This window comes from Caloenas nicobarica, chromosome 9 (assembly GCF_036013445.1).
Source record: "Caloenas nicobarica isolate bCalNic1 chromosome 9, bCalNic1.hap1, whole genome shotgun sequence".
Taxonomy (NCBI): Eukaryota; Metazoa; Chordata; class Aves; order Columbiformes; family Columbidae; genus Caloenas; species Caloenas nicobarica.
Window position 1 is genome coordinate 3,794,941 of NC_088253.1, and position 21,903 is coordinate 3,816,843.

At 46.6% G+C, this 21,903-nt stretch overlaps 1 protein-coding gene across 4 annotated transcripts in view; it reads right to left on the bottom strand.

Moving 5' to 3' along the window:
• Positions 1-873: 873 nt before the first annotated feature.
• Positions 874-21,903, bottom strand: part of ZNF423 (zinc finger protein 423) — a 226,169-nt gene continuing 205,139 nt past the window's right edge. For 3 of the 4 annotated variants that reach the window (XM_065641162.1, XM_065641161.1, XM_065641164.1), the window contains 2 exons: positions 21,036-21,151; positions 874-1,504 (listed from right to left, as the gene is read on the bottom strand). In XM_065641162.1, coding sequence (XP_065497234.1) covers positions 1,475-1,504; positions 21,036-21,151 — 146 coding nt within the window. In that variant the 3' untranslated portion in view covers positions 874-1,474. The remainder of the gene's footprint in view (positions 1,505-21,035; positions 21,152-21,903) is intronic. The other variant, XM_065641163.1, reaches the window with a different exon arrangement.

Genomic DNA, 21,903 nt, shown 5'->3' on the forward strand with positions numbered 1-21,903 from the left:
CTAATTTGGGCCTTGGGTACACATCCTTGAGAAGATTTTTTCTACCAAATCCCAGTGACATGCTCCAAGCCCCGACACAGCGCAACGACAACCAGTTGTGCTCTAGTTCAGGCAGCGATTCTGAAAGGAACACTGTGCGTGTTCCTACACCAGTCTCACAAAGCCTCGTTCACTGTGGGATGGGTAACCACACCACGGCAGCTGTCACACCTGCTCTACAACTTTCATGGTGACGACGATTCATTCAAGCAGGAGATACCATGAGAACGGCATCTCACTAACTTTCCAAAGGTGTCCACGGTCCTTAAAATGACTGTTTCTCTGACTGGAAATATAACTTACCTCATTACCATACGATATGTTTAAAAAGAAAAAAAAGCAGCCTGCTAATTAGCACTGTTAGGCTGCGTGATGAGTTTCAGGTGTCAGAAGCGTGGCAGTTACACAGAGCTACAATACCTGCGGGCCCAGAAGTCCACGTGCTTGAAATATTCAGCCTCCTACCGAGGTTCCCTGAGGCCTGATCCAATATTTGCGCATTTGTATAGGATCCAGAAAGCTATTTTTTTTTGTACTGAAACAAAGATGCACAGAGACGGGGTCAAGGCAGCTGCAGACCAGGCCCCCTGCATTCTTGTTGACTTGAGTAGAAGTTAAGAGCATCGCAAGCTAACGACGCCTTTTTGTGCCCAGATTCACAGGAGATGTTCTTACCTGCCCTCGGCCTGCCGCGGGAGCTGGGAGACGCAGGAACGCGGCTCTCGCTGCCTCCAAATCTTCCTCCCTCCTGGGCTGTGGGCTGAGCCATCGCTTTGGGACTGACACCCGTCAGCGGGGACCGACAGACAGACAACTGCTGAGGCTGAGCTCATGTATTCCCTTTATTGAACTGTACTAGTTATTGCAATCAGATTAAGTCACATTTATAAAGCAGACCATCCAGTTGCACTGAAACCGATTATATTCATTACATAATTTTAATCACTGTCCGGTGAACTGGCAAATCCAATCAAAGCATTAGTCTTTAATTAAAAAATTAAAAAGAAATATTCAGACAATAGCCAAGCAATCACATCACGATGCACAGTTACCTAAAATTGCAATTAAAAAGCAGTTAACAAAAAAGGAAAAAAATCACACCTAATCTTTAACTATCAGTATAATACAGGAAGCAACAAAGGGCAACAGCATCAAAGCAGATTTATCTAACACTATAAATTCAGTCAGAAGCAGAAGCTCTAAAGTACACTAGCTGAAGCAGGACAATAAAAAATACTGAGCATGGAATACTTTTAATCTCTTCCATTAATATTCATTTCCAGCTGCTTATAATAGCAGCGCCTCATGGCCAAATCATTAGAGTTTTACATCTGGGTTGCAAATGACACTTTGATTGGATGTAATGTTCAAATGGTCCTCCCCACTGTGCCACCGTCAAGTCTTCTGCAGAGAGGTGTCCTGTCGTGCCAGTGCCTCACTGTGCGTGCTGGCTCAACGTGTGGTTCTGCAAAGACGAAAAAAGGAGACAGGCATGAGGGGCAGAATAATAGAAAGCATGCCCATACCCTCCTACTCAGTACCATTTATGCGGAGCGCCACATAAAAGCTTCTCGCTTATTACAAAACAAAATGCAATAAAGCAAAAGTACTCATAAGTAACAGCTGCCAATATGACACATTTGCTTTGTTCTGACAGATCTGTTAATGCTGGCATGAACTTCGAAAAAAAATGCTACAAGCCAAGTACTGCCATAAGGGTTTCTTTTTTTTTTTTCTTTTTCCTTTCAATACATACAAAGTGGTAAAAATTCATGGGCAAAAACCGCCTTTAGGGATTCCCTTAAGTGTAACAATTAAAAAAAAAAAAGATCTGAATTGCTGGGGGAACCCTCGCCGTATTTTTACTCTTTTAATCTGACTAGTACCGGGTGCAAGTACTGGCAGCAAGAGACACCAGATTGTGACACGCAGTCCTTGGTCCAAGAAATACTTCGGCAATAGCAGCTGAACCGCCAGCTCGGGCAGCAGGGAACACACCCAGCGGGAAAAGGCTGGACACGGAACCCAGAAGTTAAACCTCTTTAAAGAACAGGCTTTGCTCTACGCGTTTCTTTCAGCAGGTTAGAGTCTTTTTTGTTCCCTTTTTCCCTTTTGGGAGGTTTGCGGCAGCCTCGCGCCGCCGCAGGATCTCGCGCTGGAGCACGCTGACCCGTCCTGCGCTTTGGGCAGGAGCCAGTAAATCCTTTGGCCAACCTCGGCAGCGTGTTGTCACAGCAGCACCACTTCACCCAGTTTTGCGTGCCGACTGAAAGCCCAGTCCTACACACAAGCTCAGCTTTATTCGCCTGATTATTCAACTATTTGAGCAACTAGACGTGTGCTTCACGGTGAGTTTTTCTTGAGCTGGGTCCCCAGCATCCTGAAACATAAAAATTCATTTGCATTCTTTCAAGCCTCAGCAATTGTACTGCTCTCCATCTGCCTAATAACAGAGCTGGGCAGGTCTGCCAGCTCAAAGAGTAAGTTGTTAAACACAAAATGAATTTTGAATCTAATTATTTATTTACAATGACGAAGCTTTAAAATAAGATCAGATATTTTAACTTTTCATAAATCATCTGGTCCTTCTGTACTATCCATTTCAACCAGGAAAAAGCGCGATCCTGCACATTATCCAGAGGTGCCATCTCCCTGGTGAGACCCACCTGCGGGAAGCACTAACAGGGACCTGCGCTGCGGGGGGCCCATGATGCTGACCCCGTTTGCGGGAGCATTTCTGGACTGTGCACTCCCAGAAAGTGACCACCAGGTGTCAGAAGTGCCGCTGAGTTCCTAAATCACGGCAAAAGTTGGCTGAGAGGCAACTCCGCACAATAACAGGTCGGGATTCAGCGCGCCAGGAGGTGACGGAGGCGGCTGAAGTGTTGTCACTGCCCTTCGGAAATTAAATGACAATCAACTGACAAAACGGCAAAAGAACAGGTCCTGGCTGAGCGTAACACTGAGCACACCCCCGTCTGTGACACCGAATATTTCAGAATCAAAACCCAGAAGTACTCTGCAAAGACCTGGAAGGCTTATCAAGGGATAACGCATTATACTCTAATAACGTCAAGTGAAGCGATAGTTGAAACTACTTTGCTTTTAGACAATTTCTCAGCACCAAACGTAAAATCCAACGGTGTTTTACTTTGCTATACGTGGAGATTTTCCTGGCCTTAGCACGGAATGACCTTTGCGGTGCTGGATCTTATTCTCAAATCAAGTACCAGCTTTATGGACGAGGACGGATGGAGCCCTACAAGCATGGTGGCAGCACTGGCAAGGAGCTTGTCTGCTAAACCAAAGTGGGAAAGCAGAAAAATATTAAAGAATACCCAGGCTCTGTGCTCAGACACTCCTCAGCATTTTAACAATGGCCATTTCTCGTGCACTTCATTATAGTTCTATTTTTAGGTCATCCTGAATATCAATAAAAAAAGCAAAAGGTTTACCATCTTCAAATCGAAAGCAGGGCTATTCGTGGCAGACAAATCCATACTTATTTAGGCAGTGTCATTTAAAAGATAATGCACAATCAGCACTAGATGCATGACGCACAGTCTACAGTCGGGGAACATGATTTCAAACTTGTGTGGCTGCTGCATTGATTACAGCAGGCAGGTCAATAAAGGAATGGTATGTGGCTCTAAATCTGATAATGAAGCTTTCATGGCGAGCCCTCCCTCCTCACACATGGGTTAATCGTATGTTCTGCACACTCCTAATACAACGAATATACTGGGTTTGTGAGCGGAGTTTACACAAAGAAACAAACAGATTTTACTCAAATCCTGCAGCCATGCTGAGCTGGGTCAGGTAGGAGCTGAGAAACCAGCCCTGCTGTAGGGCTATCAGATAAAAATATTTCCATTTTTCATGTGCAAATCTTGATTTTGCCTTAACATCTTGAGAATGTACCATTTATTCCCTTTGCATGCATTACTGGCAATCGATACACTGACTAGTCCCCGGACCAAGCAGTTAATAAATAAATGTATTTCAGACCACACAAACATGGTTTCCCAAAAAAGGTCCGGCAGCCTGTCTCCCGTTACTAGCAACCATCATGTCGTATCTCTTGCTTCTGCTCCTCCTGCCCCACGTGCGTGCAGCCCATTGGAATTGTGCTCCACGGAGGCCAGAAAGCGCCCGGGATGTTCAGCACTCATGTCTCTTCTCTCACACGTGCATTTTGCATATTCGACCCGTGCTTTATCAAATAACCTCAACATTAGGCGCCTCTGTGCGTGGCAACAAAGCAAATGCCCCTGCCTGACCAGACTTTGCACGAGCAGAAACGGCTTTTGCTCCAATGCTACACGGGGCTGTTCCGGGCGGCAGAATGAAACCAGAAAGGTCAGAAGGGAGCGAGGGGTTTGAAACACGTCATATGCTACAGGAACGGCTCTGCCCCAGGAGCCTCTTCTGACTAATTGGGAAACTTCCCCCACCTTTCCAGCCGCAGGGTGGGCTGGTGGCAAACAGCTCAGGCGTGATTTTTCAACTCTAGAAGTTATAGTTGTTAAAAAAATAAATCTTAATGGTGATTTTCAAAGGAAAATAGAGCAGCCCCAAAGGCAAAGCCTCTCCAGGCACGTGTGTTGTGTCTGCACATGCTCACCCATGCATGAGGCCTTCCCTACATCGGATGCGTTTGGGGGCTGGCAGGAGACAGGACATGATTTGGAAGCTGAACATTAAAAATGGTTCTTCCCGCTAGGCCCCCTGGTTTGTGCACGGCTCACAGCTGACACCCCCCGAACACATCATTCTGAGACATTACTGCAGCTGGAAAACCCTACAGCGGCGCTAAGTCACCTGTCGGGATCAAGTAAGTCACAGCTTATTTATAGCACAAGGTTGGAAAATTCCTTCTTTTCTTTTCTTGATAATCATGCAAAATGGATAGCAATTCCGTTAGCCACGTCGGTGGGAAAAATGCAGCTACCCCGAGCCTTAGGGCTGTCACAGGGTTTCAGTGGCATTTTCTACTGGCAGCACAATCCCCAAATGAAACATTTGTGGAAGTGTCTGTGACCAAGGAACTGGGCAACGGGTTTTGCGGGCAATAAAAAGATTTCAAAGAATGGCTGATTATTGTCTGTGTAGATAGTGATTGCTCTCCAGATCTTCCCTGGGGACACCCCCTGCCTGCCCTCTGGATGGGGATCAAGCCATTTGTGCAGGACATCTACAATGAATATTCCTCTGTTTTTCTACACGCATTCTGATGAAAACACTGGCATGACAATCTCCATTTTCAGAGCACCGTGTCAAGAAGGAAAGCATCGGGCTTGAAAGATGATCACTTACAGCAGTTCAAAGGACTCTTACAAGCTATATAAAGATCGAGAGAAAAAAACCACACACAAAAAAGCAGCGCATGACGGAGCGAAGCTCTGAGCCAGGTCGTCACGCTGGGAGGCTCCCACGCTGCAGCGCCGTTCGCTGCCAACAAATCACAGGTGTACGACACAGGAGCAGGTGAAAAAAATAAAATGCAACTGCGAGGGGTGTGATAATGGTTTGGGGCCGTCATACATCCAGTCTATAGTACCATTGTGCATCTGGTTTGTATTTAGGCTTTTCGTACCAGCCGCTTAGAGGTGTGCTGTCTGTGTGCGTGAGGGTATACACCTAAAAGACCGTATGTTATCCAGGGGTTAAGGAATGGCACGACAAGGCAGGTGATGCCTGCCACCCTCAAGTGACATTCATCAGCATTCTGCAGTGTCACACAGAGATGGGGACCCTGAGTCAAGGTTACGAAGCCTCCCTTCTCTCCCCTTCCACACCCCATTAAAATGAACAGAAACCGTTCCCCAAATCGTTTCAATAGGAATTACGGAGATAACGGATTCGAGCGACAGCCAGCGGGAAACTCAGCTGGTGATGAGCCATCGCGTGACCCATCGGCACGAGGATGCGGGTGTCTGTGTGTCCCGCCTGCCCTGCCCGCCCCATGGCTCCCTGCCTGGGGACACCGGGGATGCACCGGCACCCCAAACCACCCTCTCTGGAAACACCCACCCCAGAATGGGAACACTGACCTGGGGTGACGCCTGGACCCGCCTGCCCGACCTTGTGCCCGGCCTTTCCCGGTGCCCGGGGCTCCTCCAGACCCCGGCGGGACCCCGGTTGCTCTCCCAGCCTCTCTCACCTCCCAGCCCAGGTTTCCCAGCCCCTCCAGACACTGTGGGTCTCAGCTGGGGACCCCTCAGGCTGCGCCCCCTCCCCATTCTCCCTCTTTCGCCCCTCACAAGTGGGGCCGGGGGACCAGAGGAGTGACCCCCTGTGACTGCCAGCACCGGCATCTTGCCACGTTCAAGTCTCACATTTGAACATATATCTATATAAAATGACAAAACAAAACCTCCAAACCGCTACAAACAGAAGTTAGAGTGTCTAAATATTTACGAAATGCCATCTGCGGCGTTCTTGTTTCAAACAGTGTTTTGCATCTTTGGAGTTCAAACTGGTCCAAAAATATCTCTCAGCCATTATTCCTCATTATACACCCATAAGCACATACGCCTATGTGCACAGGTACTATTTCCCCCTAACAGCAATTCATAAAGATGAAGATCTTCATGCCTTGACTTTATAAAGGGATTACTTGAGGCAGAGGACACAAGACGACCCTTGCTTTAGCTACTGGAGATTATGCTCTCTACAGAAAGCTGTGAGCCTTAAATTGGTGCTGCTCTAATCCTAAACTGGAGAGGCATTCAAGGGATGCCATGACCCAGAAGAGCAAGAGGAAAAAACCTAAAGTTAAAAAAAAAAAAAAAAAAAGGGGGGAAAAAACCCCCAACATACTGAAGAGGGGGCGACAAAAAAAGGGAGAAAAGTACAATGAGCTTCCTTTACAGGATAAACCTATTTATTTTTATTTTTAATTTCTGGTCGCTCCTTTCTCTTTACTATCAGACTCTAAAGAAAAATCACCTTTGCACCCCCTTGCAGTTTGTGTGTGCTTATTTTTAGAACTGCTTGACAATTATCCAAGGGTCTAAGACTAACAGATGGCCTGTCTTAAAGCCTCATATGTTCACTAGTTTGCACTTCTGACAAACAGTAAATGTACTCAAGAGTGTGCCATAAACTGGGCTGAATGAACACTCAGAACACAATTTAGTTAATACACTTCATTAAAACTGATAGTGGTAACCAATGCTTCCCATAAAACCAGGTGTTAATTCCCCTTCCAGTTGATTCAGGTAACAATCACCCGGTGACATTTATACGTTCAGAGCAGCGTTTTTCAGGAAATACAGTTTCACTTCTTTCCTTTCCCCTGGTATTTCACCTACTACATAAAATGCTTGTAACAAGCGAACTCCAAGTTATCATGGTACTCAATAAAAAAATAAGATCATCAGGCAAGAGGGGTTCACATGTCCCTTCTTTATTTGAAGAATCCCTTGAAATGAGGCAGAGGCACAGGGAAGGTGGCACCTCCTTTGTCACCGCTGCCTTCATCCCGAGCATCTGAGCGCTGCCACGTGGCTGTTATGAAAAATACCGTTAGGAACCTGCCCTTTACAAGTTATTGAGCAAAAAAAATCGCTGCAAATGTCTAAGAAAATCCACCTGGAGGTTTGGTGTTGGCTGGAAAGTGAAGGCGCCTGTTTGCAATGGAAATACCTGCGTTGAGTCACTCTGGTGCTTGCACGGGGCCAAATGCACCTCCCGCTGGTGCTGGGACACCGAAACACGTGTCTGTGCACCCTGGGGACACCCCGAGCCACCCCAGACACCCGCCCGGCTCCTCCGGCAGCAGGACCCGGCGCTTCGGCTGGACCGACGGGAAAATGCAGGACTCAGAAAACACTAACAGGGAAAAAAGCCACCCCACACGTGACCGACTAAACACCGTCTGCTATTTTTAATAAACCTTTTTCTGTGCTGAGGTGTGACTGCCCAGACTGCCCTGCTGCATCCTCCCAACAGACCTGCTCTGTTTGTCTCTATACTTACACCCCTTCTGTTAATTTCCATGTATTCTTGAATTTTGGTAGGCATTTCTATGTTATGCTGGGTTTGAAAAAATTACCTTTTTACACAAATACCTTTCTTAGAGTTATTTTCCGAGTGCCAGCCTTTTCTCGCACCAGCTCAGGATTTTTTAGATGATTTATGAACTTAATTTCTCTTCTAATTCAGGTTGTTTAGTCTTAATCAGACCTTGACAACTCACCTAACATGCTTTCCCTTTTCCACTTGAGACTAATAATTCTGTATCATCAGTCTTCGAGCCCCGTCATCTCTTTCTATTCGTCTCTAAAAACTCAGAATAAACCGAAGTGAGCCTATTACAAATGAACTCCAAATGTGAGCCTAAGCCTGGCACAGCCTCTCATATTCGATTAAATGCCTCACTGAAAACTCTATACGCTTCTTCCAAAAACACTGGGTAAAATGCTGAAGCACAAAAGCAAACTAAAGCCTTGGGGAAAACCTCCTTACCGTGGCACTTTGGAAATAAAAACCGCAGGAGAAAACATTATGAAGAGATAACCGGAATCTTCTGTTGGAGAAGCCAGCGGTAAACACATCGTGACTCACTGCGGCACCCAGTGAAACCAGGGAGCCAAGAACACCCGTCCCGAGGGACCGCCTGCTCCTGGGAACCGCGCTCAGAAATGCAAATTTGTCAGCGTCCTTGTGACTTGTAGTCTACGGTTCAGCATGCACGAGACCAAAATAAGCCGAGGGAGGAACCTTACGCTTCCTAAATGTAAAGGGAGAGGGACACATTTACTCACTGTTGTCAGAAGTGCGTAAAACCAGAGTATTTGTAGAATTGCTCCACTCGTCCCCCAGCCCCACCGTTTCATCCGGACTGAATCCCAGAGGCGCTGCTGGTCCCGGAGCAGGATCCCAGCACCCTACTTGGCCCCTTAGTCTCAGCTTTTATTTAAAGCCTGAGGCACGTCTTGTTCATCCCTCCTCGGTCTAAGGTAAACCACATTGCAGAAGTCAGTTAATTGTCCATTTCTGTGAGGGTTGGCATCTTCATTACGGTACCCTTTGTGACTCTGCTACGAAATAATTTCCTGACTTGACCTTTACTATAAGACCAGGACAGCGTCCTCTCACACTTGTTTTTCTGAAAAAATACTTAGAGCAAAAGGGAAACGCTTTACATAGTACCTTTAGCAGTCACCAGTCAAAATGCATAGACAAAAGCTTCATTGAGTGACCGTTCCCACGGGAATATAACCCAACAAAAGCCAGGAAATTCAAAGTTGAACCTAAAGCTGGCTCCTGAACTCGCCCTGCTGTACTGCGGTATGGCGAGGGTCACTGAACACCATTGGCTTTTTTGTGGTTTCTTTTTCCGCGCCAGTAAGGACCAGGTATAAAACAGTCTCAGCCTTAACTGTGAATTTTAATGCAAACATTAACGGGGCCACATCTCACACTCTTCACTTACGCAACACCCTCCGTTGAATGATGGGACTTGCGGCTGAATTTGGTTCCTCGGCCCAAATCAGCAAGTGTGGACGGCCGGGCTCCACGCGAGCCGAGCCACCCGCAGCTCCAGTGCAGCCCTTCCAGCGGCAATTCTTTCAAAAAGCAGCAACTACAGTAAAATTCCCTCTAACGGCACACGGATCCGACAAATTGTACCGCCTTGTGCCGTGGATATTGCTGTCACGGGGCGCCCACGCGCCGCTCGGGCTGACAGAACCGCTGGTCAGTGGCCTGATGCCTTGGATGTAGTGGCTGTTGTTGCTGGTTTCTCATTTCAAAAGCAGCATAAAAATCCTCCAATGCAACTGTCTCTGCTATAAAATAGCAAGGCCAGAGTTTATAAAGCCACCCGTTAGTGTCCATGCCACCAGCAGAGCAGAAATCTGCCTTGGGGCATTAACCCCAGAGGAGCCAGGGGTACGGAACAGCCAAGCAGGATTTGTTCTCAGAAGTAAAAGAGGGACCAAAATATCACCAACACGAGATGTCTCCTCCAAGACATCATGACACAAAACAGCGAGGCAATGTTGCTGTGGGTTGTGTGTGAAACAAGTGTCACCGTTAAAAAATGGGATTTTCCAGCCAGTGCTACTCCATTACCACAGTGTCACTGGCCTCAAGAAAATCTGACTTCTAAACAGCAAGATGCTACATTTTAAACAACCGTGATTTCATGCAAAGACTAAGAGCATGTGTTGGCCCCAAAGGAGGACAAATTTTTCAGCAGTAAATATGCTCTAAACCTCCTCTCTGGTCCTTTTGGAGACACAGCAATGTAATGCTCTGACGACAGATACACTATCCGCAGTCAAACCTCAGTGCCCGTGGCAATTTATTCAGGTTTAACCGTGCAACAGGAGCAAATGAGAAGGTTTGGTGCTCGGGCTCTCCCGGGGCTGGCGCGGGAGCTGCTGTGACCAGTTCTGCGGGTGCAAAGCCGAGGCAATTCGGTTAACGTAGAATCACGGAATCATTTAGATTGGACGAGACCCTCAAGATCATCGAGTCCAACCATAACCCAGCCCTGGCACTGCCCCATGTCCCTGAGAACCTCATCTCTGTCTGTCCAACCCCTCCAGGGATGGTGACTCCAGCACTGCCCTGGGCAGCCTGTTCCAATGCCCCACAGCCCTTTGGGGAAGGAATTTGAAACATGAAATGTTAAGAAAGAACACAAGGCTAGCGATCAGTCCATTAGCGTTTACTGTGCCCGTCAGGTCACTGCACATGCACATGTCTAACAGTCCCATCCCATTTTCATTTAACATAAGCAGAAATGGCACAAAAGGCACCATCTGCAAACAAGCTGTTTTCTAAATCATTTTACCTTTCTTCCTTGCCCCTCTGGTCACAGCGAGGAGTGAGCAGGAGTCTCTCGTGCTCTGTAAAACCACCCGGGAAGCTTGGCCCAGGAGATAAACCCGAGATTACACCCTGTATCTCCAACTCAGAGGTACACCCAAAGCCTTCGACACTCCTTCATGAAACTATTTTTCAAATTCCTTCTACCAGGACAAGTGACGGGGGCTCCGCCAGAGTGCCAGCAGCCGCACAGCATCGCTCCAGGATTCCCTGTCTGGAATTTCAGCTCTGAAATACAGCGCACACGCAGCATCGGCACGGCTGAGGAAACACAAGACGCTTGCCATACATTTATTATCTTCCTGGGGAAATGATATAGAGGACAAAAGAGACTATATTTACTCCCTCCCTGGCTGCTTTTACAATCTAATAATTTATTTCTCCTGGACATAAATTTCAGATTTAAACGAAATCCCCGAAACCTAAAGATGCCATGTGGTAGAGGCTGGGGCCGTATTTCTTTCTGGTTTGGAGATGGAGGGCTGAATGCATTGCTCTGTTAACCAGTCGCCTTAAATTTCTGCGGGGGGAAGAGACAAGCAGTCAGACTGTGGCAGACCCTAGATGCAAATACAGGCAACTGTGATCACTACCTTCACACACCGAGTTAAAAATATCTAGTTATTGAAAATTATATTCTCCGTCCGTGGGGGTTTATCTAGGTTTGGCTGAGATGTTTATTTTTTCTGCAGCAGCCATGCTGGGGGATTCTTTTCCAACATTTTCCTTACGCAGTAGCTATATCATCCACATTTCTGAAAAAAGGCGCTTTCTATGATGTAAGAAATCTCTGCAATTAGAAACGACCGCATCCACTGCCAGGAAAATAAAACAAATAAAATACATCTCCAAACCCTTCTAGTCAGCAGCTAAGACAGCGCTGCTCTTAAGGCAAATGTAGAAATCCAGGGTATAAATTCATGTTAACTGTTACAAATACATCCATCTGTTCCCAGACTAACTAGTGACTGAAACTGATGAATCCACTGAAATGTAATTTTCGAGCCCACTAGCGTCTGTTCTCGGCTAGTAATAAAGTAAATGCTTTTCAGTAACTGTGCTTTTGAATGCCAATTTCCATTTAAGCAGGTTTGGGTTCTAAGAAAAAAAAAAAAAAAAAAAAAAGCAAATGCCTTTTCTTTCCAAAGGTCAAACTAAGCTTTTAAAGAACAAGCAACATTTCAGTGAGGACAAAACTCCAATCAGATAAATGGGCTGTGTAATGATTGAGAACCGCGGCTGCCTCAGGTTTCCTGAACGGGCGGCAGGACGGAATTTGGCACAAACAGCCTGATGTTGAAGCTTATATCTCTTTTACCGCAGACAAGAAATTCACTCAGATATATAAATAATGAATGTGGCTGGGGATCTCTGCTGGTGCTACTGCTGGTTCTGCAAGACGTGGGAGCAGAAACACAGACTGCTCCACGGTTTTGTTATTAGGGAATCCTTGTTCTCCAACAATACGCACGGAATATTTTATCTGAAATGGCTTCTCCAGCACACACGATGTAAGTTTCGGCTCTCTAAAAGTGCCAGCAAATTGCAGAAAGATAAGTTACAAAGACGTCCCTAATTTGCTGTGATGAATTGTGTGCATGCTTCAGTGATCAAAACTGCAGCTGAGACCTATTATATTTAATGATCTAGACATTTCTTGTGAAAACACTCAGGCATACACTGTTATGTCTGGACAAGCATCCCCGTTTTGCTCTAGCAGCAAGCAAATGAAGAGCCTGGACTTTTAAAAGGATGCTGCGCAGCACCTTGGGCGAGCTCTGTAAAGCAGAGGCTGATGGAGCCCCGCTATTTTCCATGAGTAAGGCTGACGCTCTGCCCTTCGCAGCGGCTCCCTCCGCCTCCGCAAACCGCGGCGGGTCCGCTGGCTGCGAGCGACGCTTGCAGGAGGGAGCGCGGTTAATCCCGGCAGAGCAGCTACTGCGGCAGGAGAAAATCCAAGGGCTGCATTAGAGATCTCTTCCCGCCGGCAAAGTGCGACGGGACTTTTCGAAGAGAAAACAAAACAAGAATAAAATTATTTGCCTATGTATCAGACAAATGTTCTGTTTCTGTTTTAGAAAGATGCGTGTTTTGGAGCCTGGCAGGGCCAAGCAGCAGCACCCGGACCCGCGGTCCCTCTGCTCAGAGCAGCTTCTTACCACCCTGCTACGGGAACAGGAATTTCACCTTGGGAACACGTGAAGGACCTCGGAATAAAAAGGTCTGAGGCTTCCGGGGCTTTACATCAATTTTCCTGCATGGATTTGGGTATATCGTTTGACCTCTGCCTTTCCAAATTTGGAAACCAGGAAAAAACAAGCTCAGAAAAACGTGCTGGTAAGCTTCATTTATTCATGGTTATAAAAACCACAGAGATCTGCAGAGAGAAGCCACACAGAATGTTCTTGCTGCCACACGTTCAAGAGCTCTTTTTCTCCCTCCCTGGTCAGTTTGAACCTCTCCCTGGCATTCACTGTTCAACAAAACAGAGTGAAACACAAAAAGTGTGTGTTTGACTCCAGAAATCAGCATTTCAAAGCGCTGTTTCATTCACCTGAGGAGCTGCTAAATACTATCACAGTGGTAATTTGTGATAATATGGTAAAGAATGAAGAAAAGGTATTTGTTAATTGTTGACATAACAAAATTAATTTTCCATCCCTAAACTTTTTCTCATCTCTCCTGTGAGCTCTGATGCAATGTTACTGACTGGCACTGCTGAAATGCCAACTTGCATTTCTCATCCTTAATTTCTCTCTAAATGTCATTAGTAATTGTTATTGCCAGACCAGAGAGTGCAATCTGGTCTTTCTGAAAGAAAATCCATTTCTCATTTCTTCTCCTGTGCTTCCTCCTTTTGGTGAGGGATGGATGTTGAACGCAGCCCGTGTGCTCCGTTTCCAAGAAGAGGGGAACGTATTAAAGTATCCGGAAGTAAAACATTCCCACTTTATTTATTTACATAGCATATGCCTGGATCTTTATGAATACCAAATTGTATATTCAGAAGGGTCCTTAAAGCACATATTTCAAGAACTCTAATAAGTCTGAATTGAATGAAGCTAACAAGCAGGGGCACACAGTCTCCTCTCTGGATGCTTCCAGAAATTACTCTTTTTGGTGGCCAGCGATGTTGTCAAATATAAAAGCATTATATGACTTTTCTCTCCTTCTGTCACACGGAAAACAAACTCCTCCAGTGAGACGTGTAAACTGGCCTAGCTTTGATCTGGATTAACGTACCACCCTCATTTCAGCCACGCAAGTAAAAACGGTCTCCAGCACTAAGAGCTTCGAGGGAAGGGAAAACCCGCACATGTGAAAGGTTGGCTCCCGGCACACCGTGATCTACAGCACCTGCGACTTCTGCAGTTAAGTGCAGCTCCTACAAAATTTGGTCTCTAGTACTTAGCGGCAAGTAGTACCTTGGCACCTCGAGCCAGTTTGAGGAGGAACTCTGTGTGTCACCACAGACCTTTAACTGGACTCCCCACCAGCAGCACATCCTACATTTGCGTGTCTGCATTACGTTTTGTAACGTATGTACAGTAATTCGTTCAAAGCTAGGCTGCGTTTCCATATCCATTAAACTAAAGGCATCTTATCTCCGAATAAATCGACATTTGGACGTTTCCAGCCAGGAATTGTACTCTCAATAAACACAATGGATGCATATAGGTTGTCTCCTGGCGGCGGCAGCTCCTGCCCATCTGTTGGGATGGCACGGTGCCTACGCCAAAGTCGCCTGGCCCCTGGCCCTAGGGCATCGCTGACAGGCACCGGCGGGTTTCGCCGGCAGCCGGCACACCGGATCCGATGCCATCTCTGCTGTAGGAAGCTCCTTCTGTGTGCCAGCGCTGCCACATTGGAACGACATGCCTCCTTACACTCCATCACACATGGTGACACCCGGGTGCGCTTAAGTGCATTAATGACTGAAATGATGCCTTTCACCTGGCTCCCTGCTTTTTTTCCCCCCTGCTCGGCACCGCCGCTGGGTTTTCTGCACATGTTAACGCAAAGTTGCGTACACTTTGTCAGCCAGGGCCAGCCATGGAACAGCGCGAATGGGGTAAGAAACCAAGGAGGGGTTTTTGTAATGGGACACGCTACGCTAGCGCCAGATATTTCCAAGCTTCATCTCAGGTGAGTCCTGGCAGACTTGAGAGATCTTTCTGCATCTCACTGAAGAGACCTCAGGGTTGATCAAGACGCAGCAATATATTGAACAGAATCATCTTTCCAAATAAAAAAAATGCCACACCTTGTCGCTACGTCCAATACAGGGCAATCCCAGGTTTCTGCGCCCGCCTCTGTTTCAACAGAATGGGCCACGCGATCTGGATGATGCGGCTGTTCCCACAGCAGCCCAGCCCCAGAGGCAGGAACCACCACCTCGTTTTGTGCCAGGGGAGCGGTGCTGAGACCACGCAGAGGTGCAGGAGCAGGACCAGCACCTGCTCTTACCCACCACATCCCCCTCTGCACCATCGAGCCCAGGAAACCTCCAGCATCTCCCGCTCCGAACCCCGAGCGCAGCCGCTGCAGCGACAGCCCCACCTTCCACGAGGGCATCTCTAAGCTCTGCTCCTCATGGGAGGCTCTTCCTAACCCCAAATTATTAAACAGCCATATACTGCTCTTCCACCCAATTTAAACATATGCACTGAAAACTGGACACCTCATAGGTAAAACCCTTCCCTACTGTGACAACAGATTAGAGATAAAACTTGTGGGTTTGCAGTCCATAAAGAACATTCAGGCAGGCAGACAGACTCAACGTGATGGGTATGTGCCTACAGCACTTTTAATTTTTAATTATTGTTAGTTATAATTATCTGACGGCATCTGCATGAAACCCAGCAATATGGCTGGAATAGATTTTGGTATTGTAATTTATTAGCTTTGTAACTACTAATAATTAAAATTTAACAATACTCCAAGCACCATAGCAACATTTTTTAAGAAACGCTAGCCAAATCTGCTAGGATAACTAAGTCATTTTCAGGATTTTAAAGGAAGACGAACATATTTAAAAAAAAAAGAATAAAAAAGAAAAAAATATAACGGACTCTTAAGAGCCTATCAGCAATCAAAATGCAAAGATATAAATTCTGTTTAAAGAAAAAAAAACAGATTCTACTTGCAGAAAATTAGTTCTACACATAATTTTGTGGGGGCTTCATATGAAACTCAGCAAGAGCTTGTGGTTTGTTTCCAGCAAGAAGCGCCTGGTGTTTAACATCTAAGTCACATCTAAGTCCTGATGTACAGCAAAAGTTATGTTAAATGAAAGCACTGCCTTGAGAGAGAGCCACATTTCAGGTCCCATTTGTCCTGCCATCCACGCACTTCCCCAAGGAAAAATATTTTCTGCAACCTCATCAAAATACCACTGATGGTACCACTGGTGCCCAAAGCTCTGGGCTTCCAAAGCTCAGGGCTGTTTGGAAGAAAACTTTGACTCCTGTTTAAATAAGCTTCCTTGTACCCCCAGGAAGTCGGCAAAGCCCATTTTTCAAGCAGGAGCTCAAGACATTAACCACTAAAAGATTTTGAATAGCTGGGTCCAGACCCAAAATTGCTTAAGTCCTGATCCAGCGCCCTGAGCGTCGGTGGCAAACTGAGCCCTGCGGACTCGCCCGGGGGTCACCCACAAGCCCAAAGGCTCTCGTTCTCCCCACGTGCTTCGGGGGATGCTGTGGGACCCAGGTGGCCCCAAGGACCCCTGGAGATGTCGCTCCTCGTTGCTCCGCTCCCGGCGAAGCCACCACGTCCCCCACGGGGGAGTGGGGGCTGCGGTGCCCCCACAGGTCTAACACCCAGCCCACGTGAAAGAGACTTAAAAATAAAACCTGCTTAGGGCTTGATCTGCTGTAATCAGCGGAAAGAATCCCAAGGACTTTGATGTGGACCAAATCAAGCCCCCGGAGGACGTTCATGGTAAATCATTATTAATATAATGAGTGCAATTTCTGTGCAGCAGCTCATGCCTGTTTATGGATATGTGAAAACTGCCAGCTTTTCACATAAAATAAAATGAGGACGGAGACAGACCACGGTGCTAGCCAATGAGCCATGGTAGCCGCTTCTCCTTTCGATATGCGTATGTTTAAAGAAACTGGGCACTTCAAATGACAGCAGATTCCTCCGGTGAAGCTCCCTTAATTTAGTGGCTTGACATATCTCCAAATCTGAACAGAAAAGAAAGCCCTTTATTCATAGCAGGCAATAAAACACCTGAACACCTGTGCTAGGAAAGACCTGGCAGGTACCCCGCTCCCTCGGTACCTGGATTATTTGCGCATTGTTTATTATATCCCTTGCCTTAGTTTTCCTCAATTGTAATCATTTAAGAGGTAACAGTATGATTAACAGCACACAAGCAAACAGCAGGGATTAATCCTTTAAATACAAATAACTTCATTGGTTGTGTGATGGCTCCTTGGAAAAAGCAGTGTGGCAAAGGAGAACCTATGAAAATCCTCCTTAAGCTTCCTCTGAAAATCGCTGCTCAGTCACAATTTGCTTAATGTAATTGTGGATGCAAGCAGTGGAGGAGGTGGCCTCCTGCTCTGAGTCACGCCACAGATACAACTCTCGCTGTCGTGATTTCTGATCTATGGTGTCGGCAGGGGCTTCTGCCTTTTAAATCGTGAGGACAAGCATTTCAGCTGCCGGGGTGCCAGCGCATCTCCCACCTCCGACACCGGGGGGGCCGGCAGCTCCTGCCACGGGTCCTGGAGATGGGGCTGGGGGAGCCACAGCCCCTCCTGCCCCGCAGCCCTCCTGCCCCACGCCGGAGGAACCCTCAGCCCTCCTGCCCCGCAGCCCTCCTGCCCCACGCCGGAGGAACCCTCAGCCCTCCACCCCTGCGCTGCTTTCACTGAGGGGAATGAAATGCCATAGCCTTGGTGTTCTATACACGAGCTATGCATTTACTTTTTTCCTGGAGATTTTCATCATATTCATAGCTGTCAATCTGACAAATTGAGGATGTGAAAAAGCCGGAGCTGCCAGCCCTTCCTCCCCTGCCCTAAGGGTACGTGTGGTTATCACACATACTGTTTCCTTTGTGTTTCGTACTTAACCTTACCCTGTTTTCTTTCCTTGTTTCCAATGAGATAATGTCAGCACTTAAATAACATTCTCTTTTCTTCTGGCAAGATCATCAAGGTAACCTCACTGACTCATCGCTCCAGATTCACACCAGAACTTCCACCGTGTATAAAATGAGCTCAGCTCCTTGGAGCTTTCTTAAGCCTTGGCTTTACACCTCCATCAGATGGTGTAAACTTCAAAGCATAAACTTATATTAAAATACAACTGCTAGTTCAGAAGCGAGAAGAGGGTTTGATCGCTTCCAGAGCGGGATGCTGCCGAAGCAGGATTCACGCCAAGCCCTGGAAGTACATTTACAGCAGTGACACGTCTCATCCCATGGCACACGTGTGTCCTTCTGGGCTTACTTGGTGTTTACCCAAACCGTTTAAAGAAATGTTCACAAATCAGTGGGGCTAATTCATGCCGCTCCATGACACCTCTACAAGTTACCTTTTCCCTGCGTTGCCTCTCATTTTCCCTGCCCTTCTCATTTTTCTTGCTTTTCTGTAACCACCCCACTCTGAATTTCTTCTCGAAACAGTTGAATGCTCATTTTTTTTTAAAGTATTTTCAGTGCTTTCACTTAAAACTACAAAGAAGTAAAACAAGACGTAGGTTCAGATTTTGACACCAGTTATTTTACCCCAGTGGGAAAGCAAGATCAGAACTGAAAAGTCAAATTCATCCAGCGGAACCCCTTGATGGATGGTGATTTGCCCATACAAGAACAGTTATGAGACTAAAAGGTTTATGCAGATTTAACTCTAACCAGCAGCTGAACAACTGGTTCACTAAAAGCTAATACTACATCTTCATTACTCAACAAAAATACAACCAACAGTCGAGGAGTTTCGAGCAGGCAGCTTCCACATCAGAAACTGATGAGATAATCATACCAAGACAGGCTGGTTCAAAAGTCTTGAGCATTTCTAACTGATTTATCCACACACTTTGTATCCTCCTTGGCTCGGGTATTTGCATTAGTAAAATCCCTGGCCTCAAGTAAACACACATTTCTGAGTCACCTCTGAAATAAAGACTAAACCAGTGCAGCTACGTATTGAATTTTCATTCAGCCAACAACATTCAAAACTACCCGTGTAATTATTATGAGCACAGAAATTTCAAATGCACGCATATCCTGCACAAAAACTGGAAAACTACAATCATAATTGCACTTTTGCAATGCACAACACTTCGGAATTGAAACACTACGTAATTAAAACTGTTAATTGCAAAAAACAGGCCGCTGTTAAGACTATAATTTAGCAAGGTTCTCTTTATTCGACCATCTGATTTTAAAGGTTAATGCAGTGACCTAGGAAGCCAGTGTGCCCATTTTAGTTGTGCTGGCATTTTGACCAAACACCACTTTAAAGGAAAAATGGGAGGAAAAATCAGAGCCGGCTTTGCGAGCCGCTCTTGCCTTCATAAAACGTTCATAGTGAGAACACACAAACCCAAAATCTGCTGACTTTATTAAAATATTAACAAGGTATAGTTAGAACTTTTGTACACTTATGCAAATCAGGTCGCTAGAACAAGGGAAAGAGGAGATTCCCCTGGGAGAAAAAAAAAAAAAGAAAAAATAAAATCAACAAAGTGAAAGGATCAACCATCCTTCCACAGCGTGACAGCACGACACAAGAGGCAGCAGCTTGGGAATTCGGCAAGATAAATAAAAACCCTCCAAAGTTTAAGTGAATCATGGTTTATAAAGCTAATAGATTTAAATGAGGCATCCGGTACCGTTCTATAAAAAGCCTGCGTGTGCCAGGGGACGCAGTGGCACTTTGGTGGCCGTGCTGTGAGGGGCAGGTATGCCCGAGGACGGCCAGGGCGGCACCTCCCTGCAAGCTCTTTAGAACCACAGAACAGGGTGGGGTGGAACGGACCTTCAAAGATCCAGCCCCGCCAGGAGGACAAGCTCTGGCGGTCCACCCCCCACCAGGTATCGGGCGTAGGTGTCATGGAGGGTTCAGCATCTGCGCGTGTTGAGCACCGAAGGTACCGGTGTGATTGTGGCCTTTCTGTACTGAAAAGGGGCCGATAAGAAAGATGGGGATGGACTTTTTAGCTGTTACAACATGACAAGGGGTGATGGTTTTAAACTAAAGGAGGGAGATTTGGGCCAGACATGAGGAAGGAATTGTTGGCCCGGAGGGTGGTGAGAGCCTGGCCCAGGTTGGCCAGAGAGGTGGTGGCTGAACCATCCCTGGAGACATCCCAGGCCAGGCTGGACGGGGCTCTGAGCAACCTGAGCTGGTGCAGATGTCCCTGCTCATGGCAGGGGGGGCACTGGGGGAGCTGGGGAGGGCCCTGCAACACAAACTGTTCTGTGATTCTGCGATTTAACCCCCAGCCTCACCGGCACAGCTCCAGGGTGGTCCCTGGGGCCGGGGCCCCACGAGCGGCTGCAGCAGCACAGCCAGGGCAGGGTCTGGCCCCAAAAGGTTGGTGGCACCCAGGAATGGGCACCGGCTTCCTGGAGGCTAAAACTGCTCTGGGCCTCATTGCCACCAGGCAAACGGGCATGTACCGCCTGGTTTGTGGAACCAGCAGCTAATTAATGTGCTAGTGCCATGGTGGAGCCTCTAATTAAGCATCCTGTCGAGCTGCACCCACACTTTCCTCTCATACCTCAGTAGGGAAAATTCCTTTACTTCTGCCTTAAAAGCGAGGAAGTGGAGGGGGGGCAGCTACCATTTGCTTAGTCTTTGTATGTTAATCAGTGCCTAAATTATTAATAGAGAAAAAGAAATTATTTACAAGGTGTTTGACGTAGACATGTCAGGATGTAGCAATGCTACTGTCAAGAGAAATACTCATAAAGAATCATGATATCTGTCTTGTCTCATTTATTTATTCCAGCTGTGCTCAGAGACCCCTTTCTCCTGATAGCACCCGGGGAGGAGACCGAGAGGCTGTTTAAGGGCAGGAGAGAGCATCCTGAGGGTACGCACCTTTTCTAAATGCCGCACAAGGGTGATGGTTGCACAGAGAAATCAACAGCTTTAGCTTTGCTTTCACTCCTGTTGTAAACATACCTGAAGCTCCGTTTGAAAGAAGAACTTCTGTGGGCACTGGGAACAGTCATAGATTTTATCTTCCTGCCCGTGGACTGCAAAGATGTGCTGCTGCAGTTTGTTTGCCTGTACAAAAACTGAAATAACACAGTATGATTAGTCAGAATGCTTCAGATACGGCATCTTGTCTTGAGCTACGTTTTTACGACCGCAAAGACTCCGCGAAGTCCAAGGATGTCTGCCAGAGAAGTGCCGATACACTCGGTTCAGCAGAATTTCCTTACAAGTAGTCAATTTAGAGTCTCCAGGCTGACAGTCGGCTTACTTCTAACAGAGTCTAAATCCTGGATGGATTTTTGATATTTCACATAAAGCTAACGCTGTCCACGGGTAACTGGAGGAACTCAATCATCAGAGCAAAGAGAGGACACCTCAGCGCTCCCGCAGGGAGCCCGCGGCCCACGGCAGGTGCTTCAGATGCATTTTTAATGCAGGACAACTGGGCCAGGAGAAGCCTTGATGGCTGGTCTGGAAGAGATGTGGCCCAGAACAGCATTTCTGGCAGACATTTGAATCTGAAAGGGCAGCCTTGTCACCATTTTTAGACCTTTTAAATGGGTTGACCATTCAGTATTAAAAAAAAAAAAAGATTTAACATCACAAATACCACAGCATCTGCATTAGGATTTTGCATTGACAATTATTCTGACTTTATCAAGTGAAATTTAGTAGCGAAACATATTGAACCCCAGGCTTCAGCTGGTTAAAAATCTCTCTCATTTAATTTTTGTCTCATTTTATACGAATGATCATCAGTATGTGAAAATAGCTCCCTCAGCGGAATTAAACACATGCACTCAAGAAGTTATTTTACAGCATTTTTCAGGAA